Source organism: Colius striatus, chromosome 3, assembly GCF_028858725.1.
Source record: "Colius striatus isolate bColStr4 chromosome 3, bColStr4.1.hap1, whole genome shotgun sequence".
Lineage (NCBI taxonomy): Eukaryota > Metazoa > Chordata > Aves > Coliiformes > Coliidae > Colius > Colius striatus.
In genome coordinates this window covers 15,111,161-15,134,586 of record NC_084761.1, presented here as the reverse complement: position 1 = coordinate 15,134,586, position 23,426 = coordinate 15,111,161, and the positions used below count along the sequence as shown (strand labels likewise).

Sequence of the window (23,426 nt, the reverse complement as noted above, 5' to 3'; positions counted from 1 at the left end):
GTGTCTTCCATAGCTTTGAAGGGATGGGGCAAAATAAAAAGGTCTTACAAAAACACCTATTGGCAAAAGATCATTCACATACTGTTAACTCGGTCCAGCACGACAGACAAGCAGTATTTTGCTGGCTATTTTTCTACTTTATATATCTTGCAGCCCACTCAATGAGAAAGACCAACAATAAAACCTGCCTGGGAATACTAATTTTTCACCAGAAATGCCTCAAAACAGTGCAGACAAAAGGTGAAAGGCTGCTGCGAAACCCCTGCATTCAGTAACCCTGAGAAAAGCCGTTTACAAAACCTCACTGAAGACCTCGGCTTGTCTCCACGCAAGTTTTAACCTGACAATGTCCCTTTTACAGGCTCCAAACCTGATGAATAATGCATGGCCGGGGCAAACCAGAAATATAATATTCACTAATGCTTACTGTAACAGAGAAACAAGGACTGCAAATAAGTAATTTATTAACCCTGAACCATGTCTCTGCTTGAACAGAACGTACACCTCGGCTTTCAGCCCCGAGAACACCTCCTGGGTGTTGCTCCTGGGCCACAGTCCCCTCCTCTCATTACACTTCCAGCATAAGCATGCCTTGTCCTGGACTGTAGGTGGTGTTGATGGGGGGACAAACGCCCCCCCAACCCCGAGCAAGGTTGGGAGCTGCCACCCTCCCTCTCCCTCCTCCTTGTCCTGCCAGGAGAGGGGCGGTGGGAAGCCCACAACCTCACGCTTGCTCGTGGCTCCGGCCGCTTTCTCAGGCATTCCAAAATTTGGCCGGAGCCTCTTTCTGCAGCCCCCCCTTCCCCCGCCCACGGCTGGCCGCCTGCCTAATTGTGTATTTATTTATTCCTGCATTTTCCCAGCTCCCCACACGTGCTGGTGTGGGGCGGGGGAAAGCCAAAGCTCTCTCCAGAGGCAAACCCCCCCCCCCCCAAAAAAAAAACCCAGGGAAGGAGGAGGGTGGGCAGGTCCCCCCCTATTCCCTGGAGGCAGCCGGGAAGTGCAGGGCTGGCCAGGAAGGGGGTGGGAGAGGGGGCAGGAAGGGGGGCCGCCGGCGGCAGCGCCCACCCCCTTCGCTTTGTGCGCGCGCTTGGGGAAATTAAAAATAGCTGCGTCCAAAGCGTGGCTGCAGGCACCACAAAGAGCGTGTTGAGCAGAGGCAGCTGCAAGCTATTTGCTGCCCCCGGTAATCAGCATCTCAGCTTGCAGAGGCCCCCCCCCTGCCCCAACCCCTTCCTCCCCTGCCAGAAGCTGCCGCTGCCTTTCTCCAACCCACATATGTCATGTCAACAATCAATGAATACGGGATCTCTGCCGGGGAAAAAAAGGGGCAAACGTGCTTTGATTCTTGGAGCAGCTTTGTTGCTTTGCTCGTGTCCTCCTCCTCCTCCTTGAGATGTCACCGAGGGTTTCACAAAACCAAATCCCATCAGGCGAGCCCAGGATACCCTGTGGCAGAGATGGGACCCTCAGCAGCAACAGGGATGCCTCCTCCTCTAGGGACTCCTTTACGCAATGGGAAAAAGGGTTCTATTACCCAGCATTACCCAACCCATAGCATGCAGACCACTGGTGATCCTCACTGAACTCAGCTGGTGGCCCATGACCAAGCTGGAAAGAGAGGAAACCAGCCCCATTGCCACTGCCATGCAGTCCAGCTGGCAGGTACAGGGCCGTGCCACAGGCAGCTTGCTTCACAGCTCCTCACTGGCACCAAGCAACAGGGGGGCAACAACATTTAGTTTTGTTAGTCCCTTGGGTGGGTCAGTCAGTCATTCTTGTCTCTGCAGACAGACGTGTCCACCCTGGGACTGAGGGACGCTTGGGAGCCCAGCACTGGCTTGCAGAGAGCTGGGATCAACACCCACTGCTGCAGTTCCTGTCTCAGCTGCGGGCAGCGATACAGCAGAGCACCCGCTGCCTTCACTTCAACAGCTCCAGCAGAGAGGAAAATGAATATCATTCAAAGAAAAAAAAAGGAGGGAAAGAAAAGGCAAAAGCAACTGGAGCAGCTGTCCATAGCACATACCAGTGCTACCATCTGTCACTCGCTGTGGCGGGCCTGGGAGCCGCTGCTGGAGTGCTGTGTTGTGTCAGACTCTCGGGCGCAGTGGGAAGGCAGGGCCAGGGCCACCACGCGCTGCAGAGGGTGGGAACGCCAGCCCAAAGGGCTCCCATCGGGGCAACTGTGCACTCAGCAATTAGCTGTGTCATTTCACTACCAGCTCTGACAGCTTCACTGCCAAACACCCGTAGAGGAGGGTTTGATTTCTGCATTAACATTTTACAGCAGATCTAGATTTTTCTTTGACCCAGAGCCTGCAGCCAGGCTGGAGGCTGCAGTATGGAGCCCAGGTTTGCAGAAGTCACAGAGAAGAAACTCCAGCTGCTGCCAAGTGCCTGTATCATTCTGCCTCCTGTAAAGCAGATAAATGCAATTTTAAATCCAACTCGTTTCCCTCACTGCTCTTGCACTCATCTTCTACACAAATGTATTTTCTAGGTCTCAGGACACAGAGGAGTAGGGAAAAAGCAGAAAGGACAGAGTCAGTTGAACCTGTTCTCATTGCTGAGCCTAAGAGCAATTCCAGCTTTGCAGCTCGCCCAGCAAAAGACAATAGGGGCTGTGTTGTTTCCAGGAAGGAAGCACCTGGGCCAGGTCATCAAAAGCTGCTCCTTCATTAGGAGGTCACTGACTATGGAGCTCTCCCAACTCCACTTTCATTCTCTCGCTTTCTGTTAACTCCCAAGCTTCCCACCAGAGACTGCTTCATACCAGGGCCTCTCCTGAGTGGGTCCTGCAGGCACAGAAGGCCCTTCACAGGGGGCTCAGACACCTACAGTGTCCTCCATCCACGCTTGAGAACTAAACAGAAACAGCCAGCTCGATCCACCTAAGCTCGCAATAAACTCAGCTACCTTTGGAGCCCCAGGGATGGTCCCAGGACACAGACTGAGCTGCCAGGACTGGTGTTGGAGCCATCCCCAGAGGAGCCCTTCCCTGTTCCCTCAGTCTCCACAAACCATTCTTCTGTAGCTCAGCATTTTTACTTCCCCAAACACTACACTAAACCAAACTAAAAGAGGTAAAATAGAAAAGGGTAGGGCAGGGAATCATTCATGGAGGTGCCCACAGGTGTCTTAACAGCAAGACCCACCTCCAGCACCAACTGGGGCCAGACACTTTGAGCAGACAGAAAAGGGAAAATGTGAATCCCCCTGAAGCCACCACTATGGGATCCCCACACCCAACCCCAGTAAACAAAATGGCACCAGATCAGCATCAAGCAAGAAATGAATACCAGAAGGACCACAAATGAAGACTGGCATATCCTCGCAACCCTTTCAAGGTTGCTTGGTCCCAGCTCCAGAGATGTCCTGGGGATGAGTTCCCAGGGCCCACTGGAGGTTCATGGATTTTTTTTTTCCCCTCAAAAGCAACATTGAAAATTAAACACCACAAAGTCATCAAAGATCCTCAAGCTCTGCCAGGAACCACCAGCACTAGTGCTGTCTCTGTCTCCTGTAGAGCAACCACAGGGAAGTGCTTCATCCCCCTCTCCCTTGCACCCAGACTTCATGTGTCCCTCTCCTGCAAGGGGAAAGGCCACCTGCTTCTCAATTACTCCCAACACCTCCTTATTTCTACTGCATTGTCTTTGAGACATCTAAACATCCCAGGTGAATCCTCCTCACAGATTGCCTTCCACCCCACCCCTTGCCGAACCAGTTACCTCTCCAGCTCTGCTGCCCACTGCTCTCCTCCCAACCAGCTCACATCCTGCATGACTTCCCATCCACACCACAACCATGAATCCAGGAGCTCCTCGATGGAGCCATTTCCCTCCCGACTGCATGAACTGGTAGGACTGGCAGGGCACTATCACCAGCATTTGTCAAGGTGACAGACCACTTCTGCACCATTGAAGGATGCAGCCGTGCAAGAGATCACTATATCCCTCTGTCAGGGTCGAACAGAAAACCAGAGAAGCTGGGAAGAAAGTCCTACTGCTGTAAGATCAAGCCCAACTCATGCCCTGGATAAAATCTGAGGGGGTCCCTGACGCTCTCCTCCAGTCCCTTCTCTTTCAGCCTGCTTTAAATTTGAAACACACTTTGATTCAAGCCAAAAGCTTTTTATGCTAAACAGAAACTGAAAGTCTTGAAGATCTGGTGAACAGAGGCACTGGTAAAATTGCATCTGTGGGGGGAAACACTGGGGAGAGGGAAACAGGGGTCTGTAAAGCCCAGTGCTCCCACAAAGGAGGGGGCAGGGAGAACTTGGAAACACTTGAATGGCAATACGTGTGGAAAAAAGTAAGGACAGGGAGGCCAGGATGTTTAAGGTTCGTTTTTAATCCTTGCCAATGAATTTCCATTCTGTGCCAAGACCAAAGTAAATTGCTTTGATCTGAAAAGGAGGAAAAAAACACGCACAGATTCTTGGCTTTTTTAAAACAATATAGATGACAAAGGAGGGAACTACGATGAAAATCAACACAGCGCAGCTCTGCTGATGGTGACATTTTAAAATGCCCCTTTCTTCCAAATAAAGAGAATTTTGGAGGGAGGTTGATTAGCAAATAATAATTACATGCATCTGCACATCACAGCATTGGCAGGCATGCATCCCTACCCTCCCTCTGCTCTCCTACCAGCAGCCACCGACACTTACACCCCTCTCCTTTTCTCCCATTGATCACATCCTTAGGTTTTGTCGCCATGAGCGGGGCCTGGGGCCGTGTGGGGTTCCAGATGTGACCCCACAGCCCCCTGCCTGGTGCCAGACCTCCCACCTCTGAGCTGGCCTCTCTTCTTCTATTTATCCACCCGGTCCAGGGGTCCCGATGCTCCCCTAACCATTGCCAGATGCTGGGCTGGCCTCGCTCTTCATCCCACCCCACTCCCAACAGCCCCTGCCTCCCTCCTGACCTCTCTCCCAGCCATTGTGGGCTGGAGCAGGGATGTTCACTCCATCACACTGAGGTTAACATTACCATAATCTGCACAAGTTGACTGGGAAGCAGGACTGTTGTGCTGTGGGCCTGGGAAGGGTCTGCACTGCTGCCGCAGAGCATGCAACCAGCCAACCCCACACATGTGGGAAAACTCTGTCACAGAGACAGCTGACTACTGATTTAAACATCCTCTTAAGACCTCCCAAACAGTGGTCTTAATGTCCCTCTAAAATTTTAGAAAGCCACTTGACTCCAGCAAGTAAGGGAGAGGGTAAAGGCAGAGCTCACAGCCCACCCTCACGCTTGGCCCCGCTGCATTAGAAGGTGCCAGTCATGGAGTGAGGGCAGCTTGCTGGGAGAAGGACACGTGATCCCCAGCGATGCTCCTCCTGACCCTCTGCAGAGGAGCTGGAAGAGTACATCCAGAAGATACTATCACCTTGGTGTTAGTCATCCACAACACCAGTGAGTCTGAGATACTCCCAGGTGAGCCTAAGTTTTGTCCTGCTTTCAAACCAGCATACCCACAAAGAAAAAACACAAAACCAGATGGATAGTCTCGGGCAGCCACTGAAACGAGGCCTCTCCAGTGCGGTGGGACAATACTTCCAGGGAGGATGCAGCTCTCACTGGAGGCAAAGCATTGGCACAAATGCCAACCTAGTAAAAATCCCAGCCCAAGGGATGTGGCAGAGGGGTAAACTGAGGCACGGAGTCTAGGCCTGGCCAATGGATACCTAATGAGTCATTAAAATGCTGGGCTGGAGATACAGATTCCTTTCTCTGACCTGCTCTAGCCATGGGGCTAGATCATCTGCAGGCAGTGCTGAGACCATCACCCACCTGCAGGTCCCAGGAGGGATAGGATAGGATAGGATAGGACAGCACACTCCTCCCCTGCAAACCCCCTCCTGCACACCCACTGCTTCTCTGCTTCGTTCCCACGCAGCAGGGCTCTATTTATAGAGACCTTAGCCACTAATTATAGAGCGCAGCAATCAAAACAAACGGAGGCAAATGCTCTGCACTTGCCACTCTGGCTCTATCCCCTCACTCCAGCACTATTTTTGTAGCAGCTCATACCTCAGCCAAAACCTCCCAAACCGCCCCACCACCATGGTGCTGCCTGCTCTCCCTCTGCAGCAGCAGCAGGGGTTCTGCTGGGGACCACAGGGTGTTCTACCAGCAGGACTGAGACCTTGCACAGTGTGAGGCAACGTCAGCTGGTGCAGCCACCAGTATCAGTCTGTGGCAGGGCACACCAGGATGCAGCCACTGGGTGGGCAGCAGCCATGGAGGTTTCGCTCCCCAGCCTGGCACGGATCCCCTCCTGGTCTCCTCCAGTGACTGAGTGTGATCCCTCTCAGGCCTGGCAGGGTTCTTTCCCCACAAGCTGAGGACTTCATGCTCACTAGTTTTAAATATCCTGAAGTACCAAAGGTCTGAGCTCTTTGGGTGACTCTTTCACCTCAAAATAAACCTCCGGATGCATTTGGCTTGGCTTAAGGTTTTTTGGCAGGCTTTAGTCTCACACTCCATGCAAAGGGGAACCAGAGAAGGTATCTCTTGGGGAAACCAAGTGAGTGCCACAGGACCAGGAAGCACACTGAGGCCAACATCCTTGGACATTTGCAACACAGCAGCTTGCCCCCAAGCCTGTCCCCAACTCCCTGTCACTCTCTTTCTTGCCTTCCCTTAACTAAACACAAGAGTGGTTTTGCCATCCTCTAGTTGCTGCAGAGAAACACCAAACCCTGCACATCACTGAGCCCAGCATGGAGGTTTATCAAACAGCAGGAGCAAACCAGCACCAAAGCGTAATCATGGTGGTTCATGGTGGGAAAGCAACTCCAAGTGATCGCACAACCTCCACATCCACCCACAGCTGAGAGGGAGGAATTTCTGCAGGTCTGAGCAGGCTCAGCTCAGCCAGGGCTCGGCAGAGCAGCTGGCATGCTCCCCAGGGAAGGAGATGTGCCCTGCTTAGCATCCCCAGTGGCCAGGCAAGCTGTGGGTGCTGGCTTGAGGCTGGGGCTGCTGTCAGGAACAGCACTCAGCACAAAAGAGGGAGACCCTGGGGAGCAGGTCTAGCACCTCAGCCTGTGCCAGAGGAGATGGAGGTCTATAGACCTGGCAGGTCCTAGGTCCTCTCAATCACAGCCATCATATGGAGCTGGTTTTGAGTTTTCAGAGTGAAAATACAGCAGACAGAAGGACTGACATACAGAAAGAGGTGGCTGAGCAGGACCACAGGCTGAGGATCACCTCAGGGACACCCGTGGGCAGCTGTCAGGAGGGAGCTGGATGCCAGTGGGGTGGCTGGTTCCTGCTTGTCCCAGCTTTTGCTAAGGAATTTTCACTCACAAAATGCTCCAACCCGACACTCAAACTGACACATGGCAAAAGGGTCCAGTGCCCAAGGCTGCCCCATCCCATGGCTTCTGTGTACCTCAGCACCAATGTTTCTGGGGACCCTCTGAGGTCTTTCCAACTCACGGCTGGGCTCTGAGCCACCCCTCCACACCCCACTGCTCTCCAACCCTCCCAGAGCAAGCAGCAGAGTCTCTCTGGCCAGGCACAGGAGCTTCGCCACCACCACAGCCAACTCAGGGCCCCCCTCGTGAGCCCACCCCTCCCTCCTCCCCCACTTTTAATACGAACAGCAATTGCCAAACCCACAAAATTAATGTCTAAAAGGTTCAAGGCAGAGCAAGTCAATCTCTGCTTGCAGCTGCATGGGAGGTCTCCAGCCAGCTACCACCCGGATCCTGGCACACTGTAGAGGCTGCCCCCATGCTGAGACCCCCCACAGGACCCTCACCCAGCTCTGGCAGGGGGCAACTGAGGCACACTGGAGGCTAATCATCCCTGCAGGGGCTGCAAAGGGGATCCCCCATCCAAAAAACAGTGCATGGGAGAGGCACCTCCTGGGCGAGGCCCCAGCCCTGTTACTCCTCCCTGGCCCACAGAGTTATGGAGGGAAATAGTCTCTCTCTATCCTTCCTCAGTCCCTCTCATCCCACTCCTGCATGGGCTGAGCAGAAACAAAATCCCCCATTTCCTCCGGTTTGAGTGTTTTCCTCCTGCCCCAGCCTGGCCAGTGTGCCAGGGGATGCTCTGGTACCGTGGGATGGAAGGGGCCAGGGGAGGCTGTGCCCAACTATGGCCAGGCAACACCTTTAGCAACGCTGGTGCAAACAGCAGTGTGGATCCCACACAGTGATGTGCTCCACAGACAGGTCAGGAGGGTATTTTAACACTATGCGTCAAAATCCCTCCTGCCCTTCTCCAGTGGGATCCATTGCACTGGGAATGGCCTTGGGTACAGTGTGTCCCGGTGTCCCGTCCCAGAGGGGACAGTCAGAGCCATCCCACAGGGTATGTGGGGCTGGACGAAGGGGTCCATTGTAGAGAGGTGTCAGCATGGTAGTACACCAGCCCACATTACATGTATACACACTCCCTGTTTGTTTGTTTTTTCCACTTTTTCCCTTTTCAAGGGGAAAACGCCCTAGAGGTGCCCAGAGAACAGTGGGATGCTCTGTGTGCTCTCAGGCAGTAGTCCCCTGGGGCTGCATGGGGCTGGGGCACCTCCTCAGGATCCAAAGCAGAAAGAAAGTATTTAAAATTATGTTTCCCAGCATCCATGCACCTCTCCCTCACTGGGGCTTGTCCCCACCTCAGACAGCTGCACACCGCTCTCCTGTCAGTGTAGGACATGAAACACCAGCCCAGCACACAGACAGGTTGCTGAGACACTAAAAATGTATTGAAAGCCTCCACTGCTCCTACCTGAGGTATTTAAATTATTTAGGGCACTTGGATCAACCCCAAGACAAAATACAAACAAACAAAGCAAAAGCTCGTCGTGCTGCCCTGCTCCTGTCCCACGGTGCCCTCGCAGGAGGCAGCGTTGGAGGACCAAGGCAACACGGCCCTCACAGGGAGCCTCCCCACCACAGACACAGGTCCCTGCACGTCCCTGCCCCACAAGTGCACACGTGCCTGTCTTCATGAGCTTCCTGCCCAGGCAGATCCCACCACCTTGGTTCCCATCATGTCCTGTTGGCACCCTCAACCTCAGGCTCACTGTAGCCGGGAGGATGAATCAGTAGGCATGAGAGGTCCCAGCAAGGCTGATCCACTGGATTCACAGGTCCCACGTCACAGTTGGTCACAGATGAGTTTCCCTTCCTTTTGTCTCCCCCACGTGCGTGGCTCTGGGGTGGGGAGCAGTAGCAAGGCATTCCACCTGACCTACTTTCCACAGTCATTGCAGGACCTCCTTCCTAGGCACCGCTGAGGTGATCCACTGCCACCAGACCCCAGCTGGCACAGAGGAACAAGGCAAAAAGGAGGGGGGACAACCTTGGGGATCTCCCCAGCACTCCCTGCCAGCAAGGGATGACAGCAACAGATCAATGCCACACCAAGTGGGACCCACACATCTCCAAAATACCTGCCGTCCTCCACAGACTGTCCACCAAAAAAGCTCCCAGGCAAACCCAGCCTGGCATTAAGTCAAACCCAGCAGGCACAACTCTTCACCAGTTTGCCAGAGACTACCCCCAGGCCACGTACCAGGAGCACTGCCCCAGGCTCCAGCAAGGGCAGCAGAGGTGACCCTGGCTGATCCCCACAGCCTGAACGCAGCCAGGCGAGCACTCACCATCTCGTCGAGGGCGTAGCGCAGCAGCCCGTGTTCGTAGAGGATGAAGAAGCGACGCTGCCATTTCTGCAAGAGAAGACAGAGAAGTGGGTCACCACAGTGCCCACCAGCCCCCAAGGCTCACCAAGGGCACCAGAGCTGCACGCCACAAAGCTGGGGCAGAGAAAAGGCCCCAAAACCCCTTCAGGGCAGAGGACTCATAACAACATATGCTCAGGTCTCACTGAGCACCAGACCACAGCTGACAAAAGAGTATCATGGATCCCCGACACTGTGGGGATAGTTCCTAAGGGGTGATAAACGCTGCAGAAGTATTTCTGCTTGTCCCCTGTTTCCTCATGCCCCACACCCACCTATTCAAGGTGCCCATGTGCTTTGCAAAGCAAAAGAGGTCTGCTTGCACCAGCCCACACTGCTCAATGCTGATCTACTGCCTGGCTTCATGAGTACCCAAGAGGAGGCTGATTTAAGTTGCTTCCCCACCCCACTCCTCTCTGCACTCAAACAGAACCCAAGCTGGCCTGGTTTAACCATACAGGGGACAAAAATAACCAAAGACAAAAGACTCCAACTCCTAGGGTGGAACCAGGATTTTCCTCTTCCTTTCCCAAAGAATGCCCACAAGCCTCATCATTGCTCTCCAAGAGACCCAAGACCTGCAGGACATCAGAAGGATCTCCCAGCTAAGTGCTCCCAGCCCTCAGCTTCATCCTGTACACTCTGTTCCAGTGCCCAGCACTGTAGGGTGACAAGGTGGCAAGCTACATGTCCCCCAGCAGTGTATGAGCTCTATTTGGATGACGGCTGCAGCTCCGGGGCTCATACAGCCCAGGTGGTCCTGCCTCCCCTGGCACCAAGCTGGCACAGCTGTTTCTGCAGCTGCACAGCAAAACAGATCGAAGAACTGATCTGACTGGAAAACTGCCCTTTTTTGGTGTGTGCCAGGCTGTTTTCAGCCAAGAGCAAAAACTGGTTGAGCAGGCTGAAATAAAAAAGGTCCCAGATTCATAGCCCCAGTGCAGCAATTCTTATCTTGCTTTTTTTCTCAGCCCTTCGGGCAAAGTCCAAGGTGCTCCGGGACAAGAAAAACTATAAAGGACCCTATGGACCTCCACATGCCCTAGCTGAGCAGGCAGCCTCTGCCCTGGGGGTGGACCCAAGTCCCACATCCCTTTAATGTTGGGCCACCAAGCCTACAACTAGCTGTTGACTCCACATCATGACCGATATACCCCAGGCTGAACTCAGAACCCAATTCCTGTTCACTCGGGAGAGATTTTTTTTATTACTAGCAGCTCTGAGAGCATTTTGGCTGTGTGACAGAGGGTTCACGGACCATTGCCATCCCTCCCAGGCACAAGACAGCCCTGTACTGGCAGCCTCACAGCAGCAAGTTCCCTGGAAGAGAAGCTTCAGGACAGGCTGGGAGTCCTTATCACAAACCAGTGGTGCAAGGACGTCAGCCTGGCCACATCCTTCTGGGCCTCACACCTTGCAGGACAAGAAAGTAGCAGATGCTTTGACTCCACATGATGCTACTGCTTCTGCAAGGCATGAGTGAACCCCTTTGGGCAGGAGCTATGTGTCCCACTCTGTCTACAGGTCTCTGCTGCCAACACACTCAGCTTCAAAGCTTGCATTATAGCAAACGGAAAACACCTCTCAACCCCTTCCTTGCTGCAGGACCTGCCTGACACAGGGCTATCTGCACCAGGGGATGGAATGCAGACTCCCTCCAGGGCTCTGGGCATGCCCATGATGACATGTAGAAAATAAACTAACTGCTTCCAAGCAACAAAGGTGCTGTGGTGATGGTCCCAGTACAGCTTAAAGCTGCACAGACGACACTCCATCAGCCTGAGAGCCTTACTCCAACCACAGCGGCATCAAGGCATCAAAAAGTAACAGCAGCAAGCAATGAAACTGCACGGGCTGAGCCTGACCAGCCTGCGTTGCTGGGCAGCACGGGAGACTTTGTGTCCTGAACACGGCATTCCAGCCCTGCTGCAGGAAACGTCTTCTGCCTTCCTGGTTTGCACAAGGGAACGGGCGTACAGAGGTGCCTGTGGCACTCCCGGGGCCTCAGCTGCCTCTGTGGGCAGGGACAGGCTCTGGCCACTCCTCCTGCCTCCCCCACCCACCACATGGGGAGAGGGCCTCTCGGCTTTGCTTACCCGGGAGCGATGGACAGGGTTGTCAAAGTCCGTTCCTTCCGGGGCCAGCAGCAGCCAGCCACCATAAATGGGTTTGGCCTGCAAAGAAACAGCAGAGAAATACATCAGGCACAGAGGCAACCGGCTCACCGTGGATCGGCACCGCTGGGGACCGCAGCACGGTCAGGGGCCACAGGACACTACACCAGCCCCCAGTGCACAGGCAGCTTCACGATTTCAGGCTCCTGCACACAGGAAAACTCAATCCTGCCAGTGTGGGGAACACGATGCCTGATGGTGTTATGTATACTGTGTGCAAACGGGATGGAGGTGAGGACTTGGGAGGACGTAAAACCCCAATCCCAAACACCAAGCTCGGTGGCTTCTGGATGGCACCACACTGAGAGCACCATCCTCCCGGACACTGCCAAGCTGCAGGGCCCATCCTCACTGACAGCTCTTTCCCTTGCCGTCAGCAGCGTGCCTCTACTCCAAAGCGAAAACACACTCCAAAGGACAGCTCGATGTTTTCCCTTTGTTAATTAAGGGAGGAAAAACTACCCAGGTCTGGCAGCCCTCCAGCTCACAGCCGCTTCCCATGCCGTGCACATCCAACCCCCGTTTCCCTGCAGGGGTGGCCCCTGCCAGCCCCCTCCTCCTGCCAGCAGCTTCCAAAAGCCCACGGCCCAGCACACAGGAAGGTCAGAGCCAGGCAGAGCGAAAACAGCTTATTCAGCTGGCCAGGAAGAGAAAGGGAAAGAATACCCGGAAAGAAATGCCTTACAGCACTGCTGTTTATCAGTGGAAAAAAAAACTATCCAGGCTCTTTCCACCAGTGGTTTGGGTGCAGAAGGGTCTGCCAGCACAAGGCAGACCCACACCATGGAGAGCAGTGGGCTAGGGATGCGCACTGGACATGTCCTCCCCTACAAAGTCCTACAGGCACTGCTCCTGCTGTCTGTCAAGCTGCAAACTATTAGCCAGCCCCATTCCTGGCAAGGGCTGAGGCCAAATCCTGGTGCAAGAGTGGTAAAGCATTGCCACATCAGTGAGGCGGCTCCGCAGAGGTATCGGGACAGGACAGGACAGGAGGGAGGAAACCCAGGGCAGATCCAACTTCAGGAGCCCCTCAGTCCACAGATGCTGCTTTCTACCATGAAACGTTCATGCACCCTCAGCCCCAACACACTGTGACAAGGACACACGTTCCCAGCTCCTCTCAAAACTTCTTGGTTAATCTTGTTGCTTTCATTCTTTTCTTTTTTTTTTCCTTTTCCTTAAAGTTTAAAACTGTTTCCAGTTCGGTACCTCCCCTAGATTCTTCCTGCCAGTTTCTGTGGTTTTGTAATGTTAAGAAAAAAAGTTTCCCCTCTGGAAAAATCCCTGCAAACAATAGAAGAAACTGCCTATGCACCAAAAACTGTCAATTGCATGAAGTACTGAGTAAGCAAACTGGAAAAAAGCTGGAGGAGCCCTTTTTACTGTTTATAAAGTGAATAGAAATAACAAAATCTCTCATCCTCCCACTACAACATGACATGGCAACTCTACGTGTTGCTCTCCCAGCAGCTGGGAAAACATGGGTTGAGAAGACCTTCCTTCCTTCCCCCCCTCTTTAAAGAGGACTAAAAACAATGGAGTGCTGGGAGTGGGACTCAATTTTGGGGAGTTGCTTCTCTCCCTCCCGGGGGCCCAAGACACTCTTGTACCCGCCTGTTCCCACAACCAGCACGAGCCTCACCCATGCCAGGAGCCTTGCGGGCACCGAAGGGCACCTCGCTGGCACCGCAGCCTCCCCAGTGTCCCCCAGTTGGGCGAGAAGGCGCCCCGTCACCCCCATCCCACTCACCTGCATGCTGGTGCCCATCTCACCGGTGGCCCCCATGGCCCCCCAGCCCAGTCCAGCCCTGCCGTGACGGCACCCGCTCTGCGCCGTCCCTGTGCCGCCCACGCTGCCGGCGCCCGGCCCGGTGGGGTGAGCTGCGCTCCGCCACTCCCCGGCGCGCCCCGCCAGCAGCCCGCCCCGCGCCCCCACCCCCAGGCGCCCGTGACGCAGCCCTGCCCACGCGTGGATGGGGAGGACTTTGGATTGGGGGCTCCCACTGCTCCCTGCCGTGCCACGATGTGGCCGTGGCCACCTATGTGTTGCCAGGGCAGGGCCACTCGCAACGGCCTTTCCCAAATTTCTCTTCAATTTTACAGGGTGAAAAGTAAAACTGCAAATAATTGACTAGAGATGACCAGGCAGAGGGCTGGGAACTGCCTGCAATGGGTCACCCAAACTCCAGTGAGCCCTGAGCAATCGGCTCTGCTGCTTGAGAAGACATTGCGAGTAGCCTCCACCACCCAGGAACAAGGAAGAGGAACAGCAAAGGCGGGACACGATGTGTCTGCAATGCTTTGCACTGCCATGCCAAGACAGCACCCCGAGAAGACCCCTCCATCCCTCAGTTTACCCTTCAATGCCCCATCACAGTCCCTGGGCATGGCCAAGTACTCAACCCACCAAAGCCTCATCAGCAAAACCTCTCCCTGACGCAAGCCACTGCCTTTGGTCCTCCTGGCAGGACCAGTCCATGCTGCATCAAGCACCCCACTGTACCCCAGCAGCATAAGCGCTACACCAGAAACAAAGCAACCATGAAACCCAAACACAGGTCACCATCACCAGGGTCAGCAGCCAGCAGCTTTAAACTAGTATTACAGGCATGAAGCCCTGCCCTGTATTATTTTGCCCTCAATCACTCCAATTTTGGCTCAACTGACTGTATATAAAGCACCAAGCACCTGAAATACATGCCCTTAACATAGAGCACGGTCATCTCTTTACTGGTGTCACTAAAAACCACCAGTGGGCTATACTTTTTCTCAGCAGAAGCGTCTAATTTCAGATATTGAAACCAAAATAGCTGAAAGGTATGAATTCGAGCCAGCCAGCGTGGGCAGCCTGGTTCCACCTGCCAACAGATGAACATGCAGTATGCTTTTTAAAGCCAAACCAAAACAGGCTACTGCTAAAACCAAGCGAACGCCCAGAGAGGTACAAGTCTAAATAAAAGGAGTATGAATTAGCATACAAAGTGTTCTGAAACAAACCCATCCCACCTGCATCGGAGGGGCCCTGCTGAAGCGAGGTTTACAGTAAACCTGCTGGATGCTGCTACGGGAGGCAGGTCCAGGGCAGCGTCACCACACCACGATGGAGCCACACGGCACTTTGCACCAGCTCGGCTTCCTCCAGACAGCTGAGCAAGAGAAGGAAAGCGCAATGCCCAGTGCTGACAAGGAGCTGAGCACAAAAAAAGTCCCCTGTCCAAGCAGATCTGTCCAACCTCACATGAAGTGATGGTGTTAGAGCAGCCCTGGAGCTCCCAGGATGCCTTTGATCACGCAGAGCCCTGTTTGCCTCCCGTGAGCTCCAGTGATGTCCAAAGGGCAGTTCCGGGTGGTTTCCCCGCAGGTAGCAGCCACACAGGATGTTTGGGCGGCTTTGCTTTTATCCAGATGGTCCCTGGCTGAAGGGTGAGCCACAAAACGATGTGAAAAGCAGAGGGCAGCTGCTGGCAGGGCAACACGTCTGCATCTGGGGTGGAGCAGGGTGACACTTGCTGGGCGGGCAGGAAGGGGAGAGCTGGTTCCTCCAGCACGGCTTGTGGTGACGAAGCCAATCACCTGCCATGACCTCGGCCGGCAGGTGCCGAAGCCACTGCCTCGCCACCCTGGCAGAGATCTGCAGGCACTATGGCACTCACAAAAGCAATATAGCTACAATGCCTTTCAGGGGCACCACCACACAGGAGGTGCAGCCAGGTTGAAGCCTCAGAGCACCCAGTTCTGCCCCATCCCATGGGACTGGTGGAGGCTGACTCAGGCAGAAACACCCTCACATCACCTCTCGGCTTCCTGTCACACCTCAGGGAACACCCAGGTATCGCATCCCGCCTCTCATCCCACCCTGCCCTGCTTTGCTTCAGGGCCTGCCACCAGAGCTGTGCCATGAGCGCTCTACAGCCCTTCACCTGCCTCTCGGGTCACTGCCCCAGCCACTGCATTGATCTCCTCAGCCCGCAGGCCTGCGATGCATCAGGTAGGAGGATGCTGCCTGCAGCCTAGCACCCCAGGCCAGTGCTGCCAGCACTGCGGGTGGAAGGAAGCAGAGAAGGAAGTGGCCCCAGCTCAGTTTACATGAAGCTGTCAGGTTGCTGCGCTGATGCTGCCCAGGCATGGACAAACCACCCCATCCCAAACAGCTCCACAAGCACTGGGAATGCGATTCCCAGCAGCCAGGCGACTGGGCTCAAAGGACGTGTAGAGCCACTCAGCGCTTCTCAAAGCCCAGGGAGATAAATAAAAGAACTTTGGCACATAACCACGGCTGTAGGGCAGAGAAGGCACAATCACTTTCAATGAGCAGTATGGGTCACAGGAATATGACAGCCCACAGAGCGCCAGGTCACGGGGCCAGAGGTGGTCTGTGACAACCACCAGCATGTCCACTGGACAGGTTTTCATGCCTGCTGTGTTTCCTGGTGGTACCTTCACCTTTTCCCTCCCCCCGCGCAAACCAGTCAGCCAAGCGGGGTGCTCAGCTGCACCCAGCAGAGCTGCACCATGCCGGCCACACAGGAGCTCACCACACAAGGTGGAGCAGGAGAGCTTTGCTGACACCCATATCGCATCTTCAGGTCCAGACTCAGCCCTGTGGCAGACAGGGCACTCGCATCCCTACCCAGGTGCTCGAATGGGGATGCTCCCACAGCTAGTCCCCACCCATCCCAGTGTGCTTCCAGAGAAGTCCGAATCCATGGCCAGAACAGACTCCTGGCTCCGAGCGCGTGGCGGGAGGGATAATCTGTTTAGGCTGCCGGCAGACGTAAGCAGCCTGTCTCGGGTGGAGGCAGGGCTTGTTTTGTTCAGGCTTGGCAACCGAGCGGGAAGGGGAAAAAGAATGGGCTGTTGCAGCGGAGCTTTAGGCTCTGCCTTCCAACACTGAATGTAGAGAGCCCTGTGCACCAGGGAAACACTGCTGGGGCTTCCAGCAGCCCTGTGGGAAAACAGTGTCTCCAGCCTGGCTCAATCTGTGGGTGAACACATGGCAACTCCTCTCCCATCACCTTATGGGTTCAGTCACCGTATTCACCAAAGGAGCCTCTCTGAAAGCAGCCCCAGCAGTGCCTGCTGCTCCTTGCACCCAAGGCAGCACAACAGGGTCACAGCTCCCAGCCGGACCCACAAGATAGCACAGCCCCAGAGCAGGGTCAGGTAGGTCATTGTCTCCCACGCACCGACTCCTGAACCACTCAAGCCTCCTCAGAGGCAGTGACCCATTGCTGGCACAGCTCAAGGGGAAAGTCACCACAAACACTGTGGTGCCAACCTCAAAGGAGGAAACCTGGGTGGTTTCAGTTTGCAGACCTTGGAGCCAGAGAGAACATCACTGACAGGTGAGTCGGAGCAACCATCACCCAGCAGGAATGGGCAAGGTGACGTGTTCGGGGAGCGGAAGGGATGTGATACTCAAATGAGCTTTCCCACCCCACAGTACAGCTTCTAGGAACTGAAAGACAGGCAACACCTAATGTCTGGCACGCTCCCAGCAGGATGCTGCTCAGACCACCAGAGACTCTCGACCCTGGCTGGCAGAAGGCTCTGTAAACACCACTGTGCACACCCCCATGCCGGTGGCAGTCCCAAGGGTCAGGACTGTTGCCCAGCCTCGGCGGTTAAGCCGCTTACATCTTGGTTTCCCTGCCCATAGAGGATTTCCTCTCCGCTGCATGTCAAACCCCAGTGTGGGAGGCTGCTGTGCTGACAGTGTGCAGCCGTGACTGCTCCCAGTGTGAAAGTGCTCTCCATCCCCCAGCCCCACAGGAAAGTGGCCACTCACTGCCCTGGGGTTCAGCCCCATCTTTATTCTATCCAGGCCGAGAGCTGGGCTGCTCCTGGGGACAGCGCTGAATGCGTAGGGACAGCCCCTTCTCTAGCCACCTCCTGCAAGGACACCTTTGCACAGCACAGGTATGAGGCGGCTGCTGACAAAGCTGCAAATCACCCAGGTCAGGTTTTTGCCACCTGCACATGTCTATGTACCAAATCAGATGGGACAGACCAGACCTGGGGCCTGAGGAACACCCAGTGCTGCTGCCATGAGGCAGCTGTCAGGCACTGTGCATGGCACAACCCTCCTGGCACACCAGTAGCCCCAACCCAGCCGGTGGCAAACCCAGAGAAAAGGAGCTTCCGAGCAGTTGGCCACAAGGGCAGTGGCAGTGACCAACTGTTTGGAGGAACAGGAAGGGGAAAGGTTGAATTCACTCTTGGTGCAAACAGCCTTCTGCAAATACCGTGGCCCCAGGGCCATGCTGGGGTCTGAGTGCTGCCATCGGTTTGGGCAGCCGGAGCGAGAGCTGGGAGAGGCTGGCTGCGGCACGCACGGGCAAGTGGCAGTAAATTGGAAAGAGGGAAGGAACAGGCCTTCCAACCCCAGCTCCCCCTCCTCAAGCAGCCCAGCGTGGCCCACAGCGAGCAAGCGTATCTAACCACTTCCCACAACGGGGCTTCCTCAGCGCCTGGGAGAAGCCGCAACATCTCTTCAGAGTGCTGGAGAGGGGATTTATCTCTTCCTCGGGTGCCATAGAAGATAAGGTGCGGCGCCATGCAAAAAACACCCTGCAGCAATAAGTGTGCAAAGCGGACGGTTCTCCAGCACTTAAAGGCATCACCCTGCCCCTTCCCTTGGGCTAAGTGCCCCTAAAGCTAACCCTGGCACCCAGCCTGACATCCTTCCCACTGCCCTCATGCCACTCCTCAAGGGTGGGATGCTACCCATGGGGCATATCCATCACAACCCTGTTCCCCCCATCTCCTTTGGTTGTGCCCCTCAAGTCCCTGCCCACTGCAGCCACTGATGGAGGCGGATTTGACATTTGCAGAGAATCTCTCCCTGTTCTGCCCTAATAATTAGTCAAGTACAGGCGGATTTTTGCATCATGATACAAGCAGCTGGGAGCAGAGAATGCAGGCACGGGGGCTGCTTTCCAGGAAAGAAAGGGGGTTTTCCTCCCACAAGAAGCAGGGGGTGGAGGCACAAACATGCCCGGGACATGATCCTTCACCCTGTTGCCCTTTGGACAATGCAGAGAGCCAGGATGAGACCTCAGCCCAGGGCATCGCAGCCTCAACGATGCAACGTCCCAGAGCAAAGCCAAACCTGCGACCCAACACGACACCCTCGTCTTGTGGCTGCTGGCAGCCATCTGCTCAGTATCCAGAACAGTAGGAAAGTGATAATGTCCAATGAAGGAGAGACGGGAATAACCATCCCCTCCTAGGCAGGGGTGTCATGGCCAGGGCTGGGGCAGGAGGAGGAAGTGGGAAAAGTCTGCAAGCTCCATTTTCTAACTGGGTGGTCCTCTGGGCATCCATGCCACGGTCTCAAAAGAAAGAAAAAAAGACAAAAAAGACACTGGTAGCTGGAAAGATGTGCTAAAATGCCTCTATCTTTGCCAGTCCCCATGCCCCAAGAGAGCATACGCATGGAGAAAATTAAAAGCAACTGCTTTACACTCTCCTGCCAATTCAGGCCAAGCATAATGTTGAGGTTAATTCCCAGCCTGTTCTTGTTATGGGAGGGGGCTTCACCTTCTTTACAAAATGAAGGCATGTGCACACAGGTAGGTCTCAGCCTGGGCCAGGCAGCAAGGAGAGCAGAGACCCCATAGAGACACATCCCCAGCCTTGCAAAGCCCTGAGTGGCTTTCTTGGGAAGAAGGTCTCACTGGCCAGCCTGCTTTTCTCCAGGAGATGGAAGAGGGTCCACAGGAGGTTTGCAGGAGGTTAAAGGGGACCGTGTGGTGCCAGTACGGGCATGCCTTACCAGGAACAAGGCAATTCCCATGAGAAGGGAATTTCTCCGTTGCCAGGAAAAGGGCAGCACAAAGGGAGATAGAGACAGGCAAGTGGACCAGCCAGGACAGAATCATCAACAGTACTCTTCCTGACAGGGACCATGGGCCACATCCTGCCACCTCACAGGATCACAGAGCACCCATGCCAGGGCTCAGACTCATCAAGGCAGAGCCACAGCAACCAGCTTTTCTAAAGGGGGAAGAGACTCAGGGACTAACCCACATTTTCCCATGCCATGCAGGCACCCCAGAAGGTCAAATGCAGGTTGGCGAGGGTGGAGAGGGTGTCAAGGCCACATCACCTCCCACTTGCAGCCCTGGGGGAGGACAGCCAGGGCTCTGATGGGTGGTGAGACCACACGTAGCTGCCTCAAGTCAGGCCGACCCCCGTCCAGCAGCACAGCCACACACAAAAACAACTCGTGAATGCAGCGCTCCCAGGATTAGGGACTTAGCGTCCGTGTAGCCCTTTGAATTTGGAAGCGTTAAGTCTGATTATTATTAGAGAGCTCCAGCTCATTAATCCTGATGTTTGGGGCTGGATTCCCCCCTCCCAGTACCATTCCCAACTCAGTTCCCGAGTATGACGGGAATCCACTACTACCACTACACATCTGTGACTCTCTGCAAACATGCACCAGTCCCTGCTCCGAGCAGCTCTAGCACCCTGGAGCACCCTAGGAAGCAGGAGGGGCAGCTCCTAACACCTACATAGGTATTTTTATATAATGAAAATCCAAAAAAAGGCACGAGTGAGTAAGTGTGAAGTACCTTCACCTTTCCTGCAAGCCAAGTGGAAAGGTCAGATGACTCAAAAGGACTTTTCTAGCCTGGCTCTAGCTAATCACCAACAGGCTCCCTGGCCGTGAGGTGAGCGGGATACGCTCTGTACACAGAGCCCGTCCACCCCCCATCCCGCTGCACTGTGGGATCCCTCCTACCCAAACTAAGCTTTAAAAAAATTAATGAATTAATTTAAAAGGCATAAACATTCAGAGCTGTTAAATGAACCGTTATTCCTGGGTGTGTTTCACAGTGAGCACACCCCCACATGCAGCCAGGCTCCTTGCTGCAGCACGGAGCCTCCTCCTCTGACAAGGGGCATGAACTCGGAGGGGAGGTGGGTAGGGTGGCAGGGAAGTGCTGGGTTGGCCATGTCCAGGGGCTCCTTGGCAGAGGGGGCTGAGCAGTGGGTTGGGAGGGTGCGTGCGTGCATCACACGCTACCAGAGCCACCATCTTATCTGGGAAGTGGGATTACTTCACCCCAGCTGCAAGGGAGAAGCCGAGTAGGACTGAGTCGTTTTCCCAACCAGAGCCCCTGCACAGGGTCTGAATCCAGCAATACGGCCGTCCCGGTCCTCACAGGAGCCGGTCATGGTGGCAGCCCCCTGGGGCTACCCACCACCCCGCTGGGAACAAAGCAAACAAGAGGCTGCCCAAAACATGGCTCTGGGCCCCAGGTCCCCAGGGAGAGTGGCCGTCCCTCCATGGCAGGGGCAGGCAGGAGGTACGGGGTGCAGCATGCAACACTTTGAACCTCCCCAAAACAAATAAAAAAGCATTGCACCCAGGAGGCAGCAAAACCCCAGGCAGGACAGCAGGAAGGGGCCGGCCGGGAGCGGGGGGCTCTTCCCAAGCCCCCTCTGGGACTGCTCCTTTGTCTGGGCACGGTCACAATGCTCCCCGCCGCCCGCCCCTTCCCGCACACACCACGGCATTTTTTCCAGTTACATTTTTTCCATATTAGCCCTCAGATTTCATTATGCCCCCCCCTCCAGCCCCCCCAGCGAGCGCAGCAATATGTCTGATCTCATTGCCATAATAGGATCGGGAGCGCGGATGTCAGCCGTGGCCCAGAAAGGTGTGGGAGAAGGGAGGGCGGCCCTGCTCCCTGCACTCTGACACCACAGACCGGCCCACACACCCCAAACGTCTCCCACCACGGTTGTGAGGGCCTCTGGGCCTGCGTCAGGCCTGGGAGGAAAAGGAGGAGGAAGGCCCAGCCCTGGCAGCCCCCCAGCCTGCCCGTGCTGGGTCCTCACTGAGAAGGGGCAGGGGTCACCTTCCGGGCCCCCCAGGAAAGCGGGAGGCTGTGGAGGGGGGCAGGGGACACGTCTAGCACATCCAGGAGGGCATATTTTGTTTGGACCAGTTTTTCTCAGGACTTTCGGGATCTTCCAATGGAACCCATAGGATCCCCCCGCCATACACCTGCTGCCATGCACCCCACAAGGGACTGGGATCACCCCAAGCACAGGTGCTGGTCCCCAAACTGCCTCAGGAAAGGAGTGAGGCCCCAGGGTTGGGCCATGGCCTACGGGACCAGTGGGCACTGTGGGGATGCTGGGTGCCCCAGGGGACACTTGGATATTGTTGGGTCAAGAGGCACTCCGTGGTACCCCAGAGCACCCATGGAGTCAGCAGGTGTCCCCATGGGACCCCTGGACACCCTATGGGACCAGAGAGCACCCACGGGGCTCCTGAATGTCCCACGGTATTCACAGATAACTGTGGGTCCCGGTGCTATCCATGGGGCCAGCAGGTACCCCGTGGGACCCCTCATCAGCCCTGACAGCCCACAGGAGCAGCAGGCACCCAGAGACCCCTATGATAGTTAAGTGACCAGCAAGCACCCCAAGGGATCCCCAGAGATCCTACAGGAACCTGTGACAAACATGGGGCCACCAGGCACCTACAAGACCTTGTGCTATCCGTGGGACCTCATACTATCCACAGGACCCTGGGCTATCCATGATGTCGCCCGAGGGATTTTATATTACCCAGCGGGTGCTGAGGTACCTGTGAGGCCATCAGGCACCCACAGGGCTCTGCACAGTCTATGGGACCCCCGGCTGGCCACGGGGTCAGCAGATAACCCACGGGGACCCAGGGTGCCCTGGGGCCAGAGGCGTGTGGGCGGGCAGGGGGCGGGGCGCCGGGTGGGATTTTAGGGGAAAACAGCGAGTTGGGGGGGGGAGGGGAAGGTCCCACCTGATTGAGATCCTCGTCGTTGAGCAGGTGGGACTCGCGGGGCTTGAAGCAGTTCTGGCACTTGCTCTTGTTGAAGATGTTGGCCTGGAACTTCCTGCAGGGGTTGTCCTTGGCGGCCATGGCGCGCCCCGCGCCCGCTGCGCGCCCGCTCAGCGCCCCGCGGAGCGCCCGCCCGCCGCCGCGCCCATCGCCGCCCCGCGCCCGCCCTCACCGCGGGCCGCGGCCTCCGCCTGGCGCCCGCGGAGCGCGGGGGGGAGCGTCAAAGGACAAAACGCCGGACCAAACAAATCCCCAAACTCGAACAACAATAAAAAAAAACCCTCACAAAATTAAAGAGAAAAAAAACCCCGAGAGAAGCGGGAGCAAACTGCACGGCGGCCGCCTCCGCTGCGGCTCAGCGGGCGCGCATGGCCGGGAGGCGCGGAAACGACGCGCAGGGCCGCGGTGCCCTCGCCCTGCAGGGCTGAGCTGAGAGGAGCGGGGCCGTGCCTGGCGGTGCGGGGCCCCGGGGGCTCCGGCGCAGGGTGCTGGGGCCGCGGCGCTGGGAGCTGCGGCCGCCGCTGCCGACTGCGCCGCCTGCAAAGTTTCCAGAGCCGCCGACCCAGGCGGAAAAGGGGGCGGGGCCGCGGCGCAGACGGACGCTTCGGCCAGCCAATGGAGCTGGCGATCCGCCGCTAACAAAAGGCCTCTCTGGCCAATAGGATGCAAGGAGAGGGGAGGGCGCGGCGGGGCCGCCTCAGCCCCCC

The 23,426-nt window shown here is 55.8% G+C and overlaps 1 protein-coding gene across 7 annotated transcripts in view; it reads right to left on the bottom strand.

Annotated features, from left to right (window-relative positions):
- The window catches only part of MPRIP (myosin phosphatase Rho interacting protein), an 80,695-nt gene extending 57,844 nt beyond the window's left edge, over nt 1-22,851 (bottom strand). For all 7 annotated transcript variants that reach the window (XM_061993812.1, XM_061993811.1, XM_061993813.1 and 4 more), the window contains exons 1-3: nt 22,681-22,851; nt 11,802-11,879; nt 9,628-9,693 (exon numbers count right to left, since the gene is read on the bottom strand). In XM_061993812.1, coding sequence (XP_061849796.1) covers nt 9,628-9,693; nt 11,802-11,879; nt 22,681-22,800 — 264 coding nt within the window. In that variant the 5' untranslated portion in view covers nt 22,801-22,851. The remainder of the gene's footprint in view (nt 1-9,627; nt 9,694-11,801; nt 11,880-22,680) is intronic.
- Nucleotides 22,852-23,426: the final 575 nt, after the last annotated feature.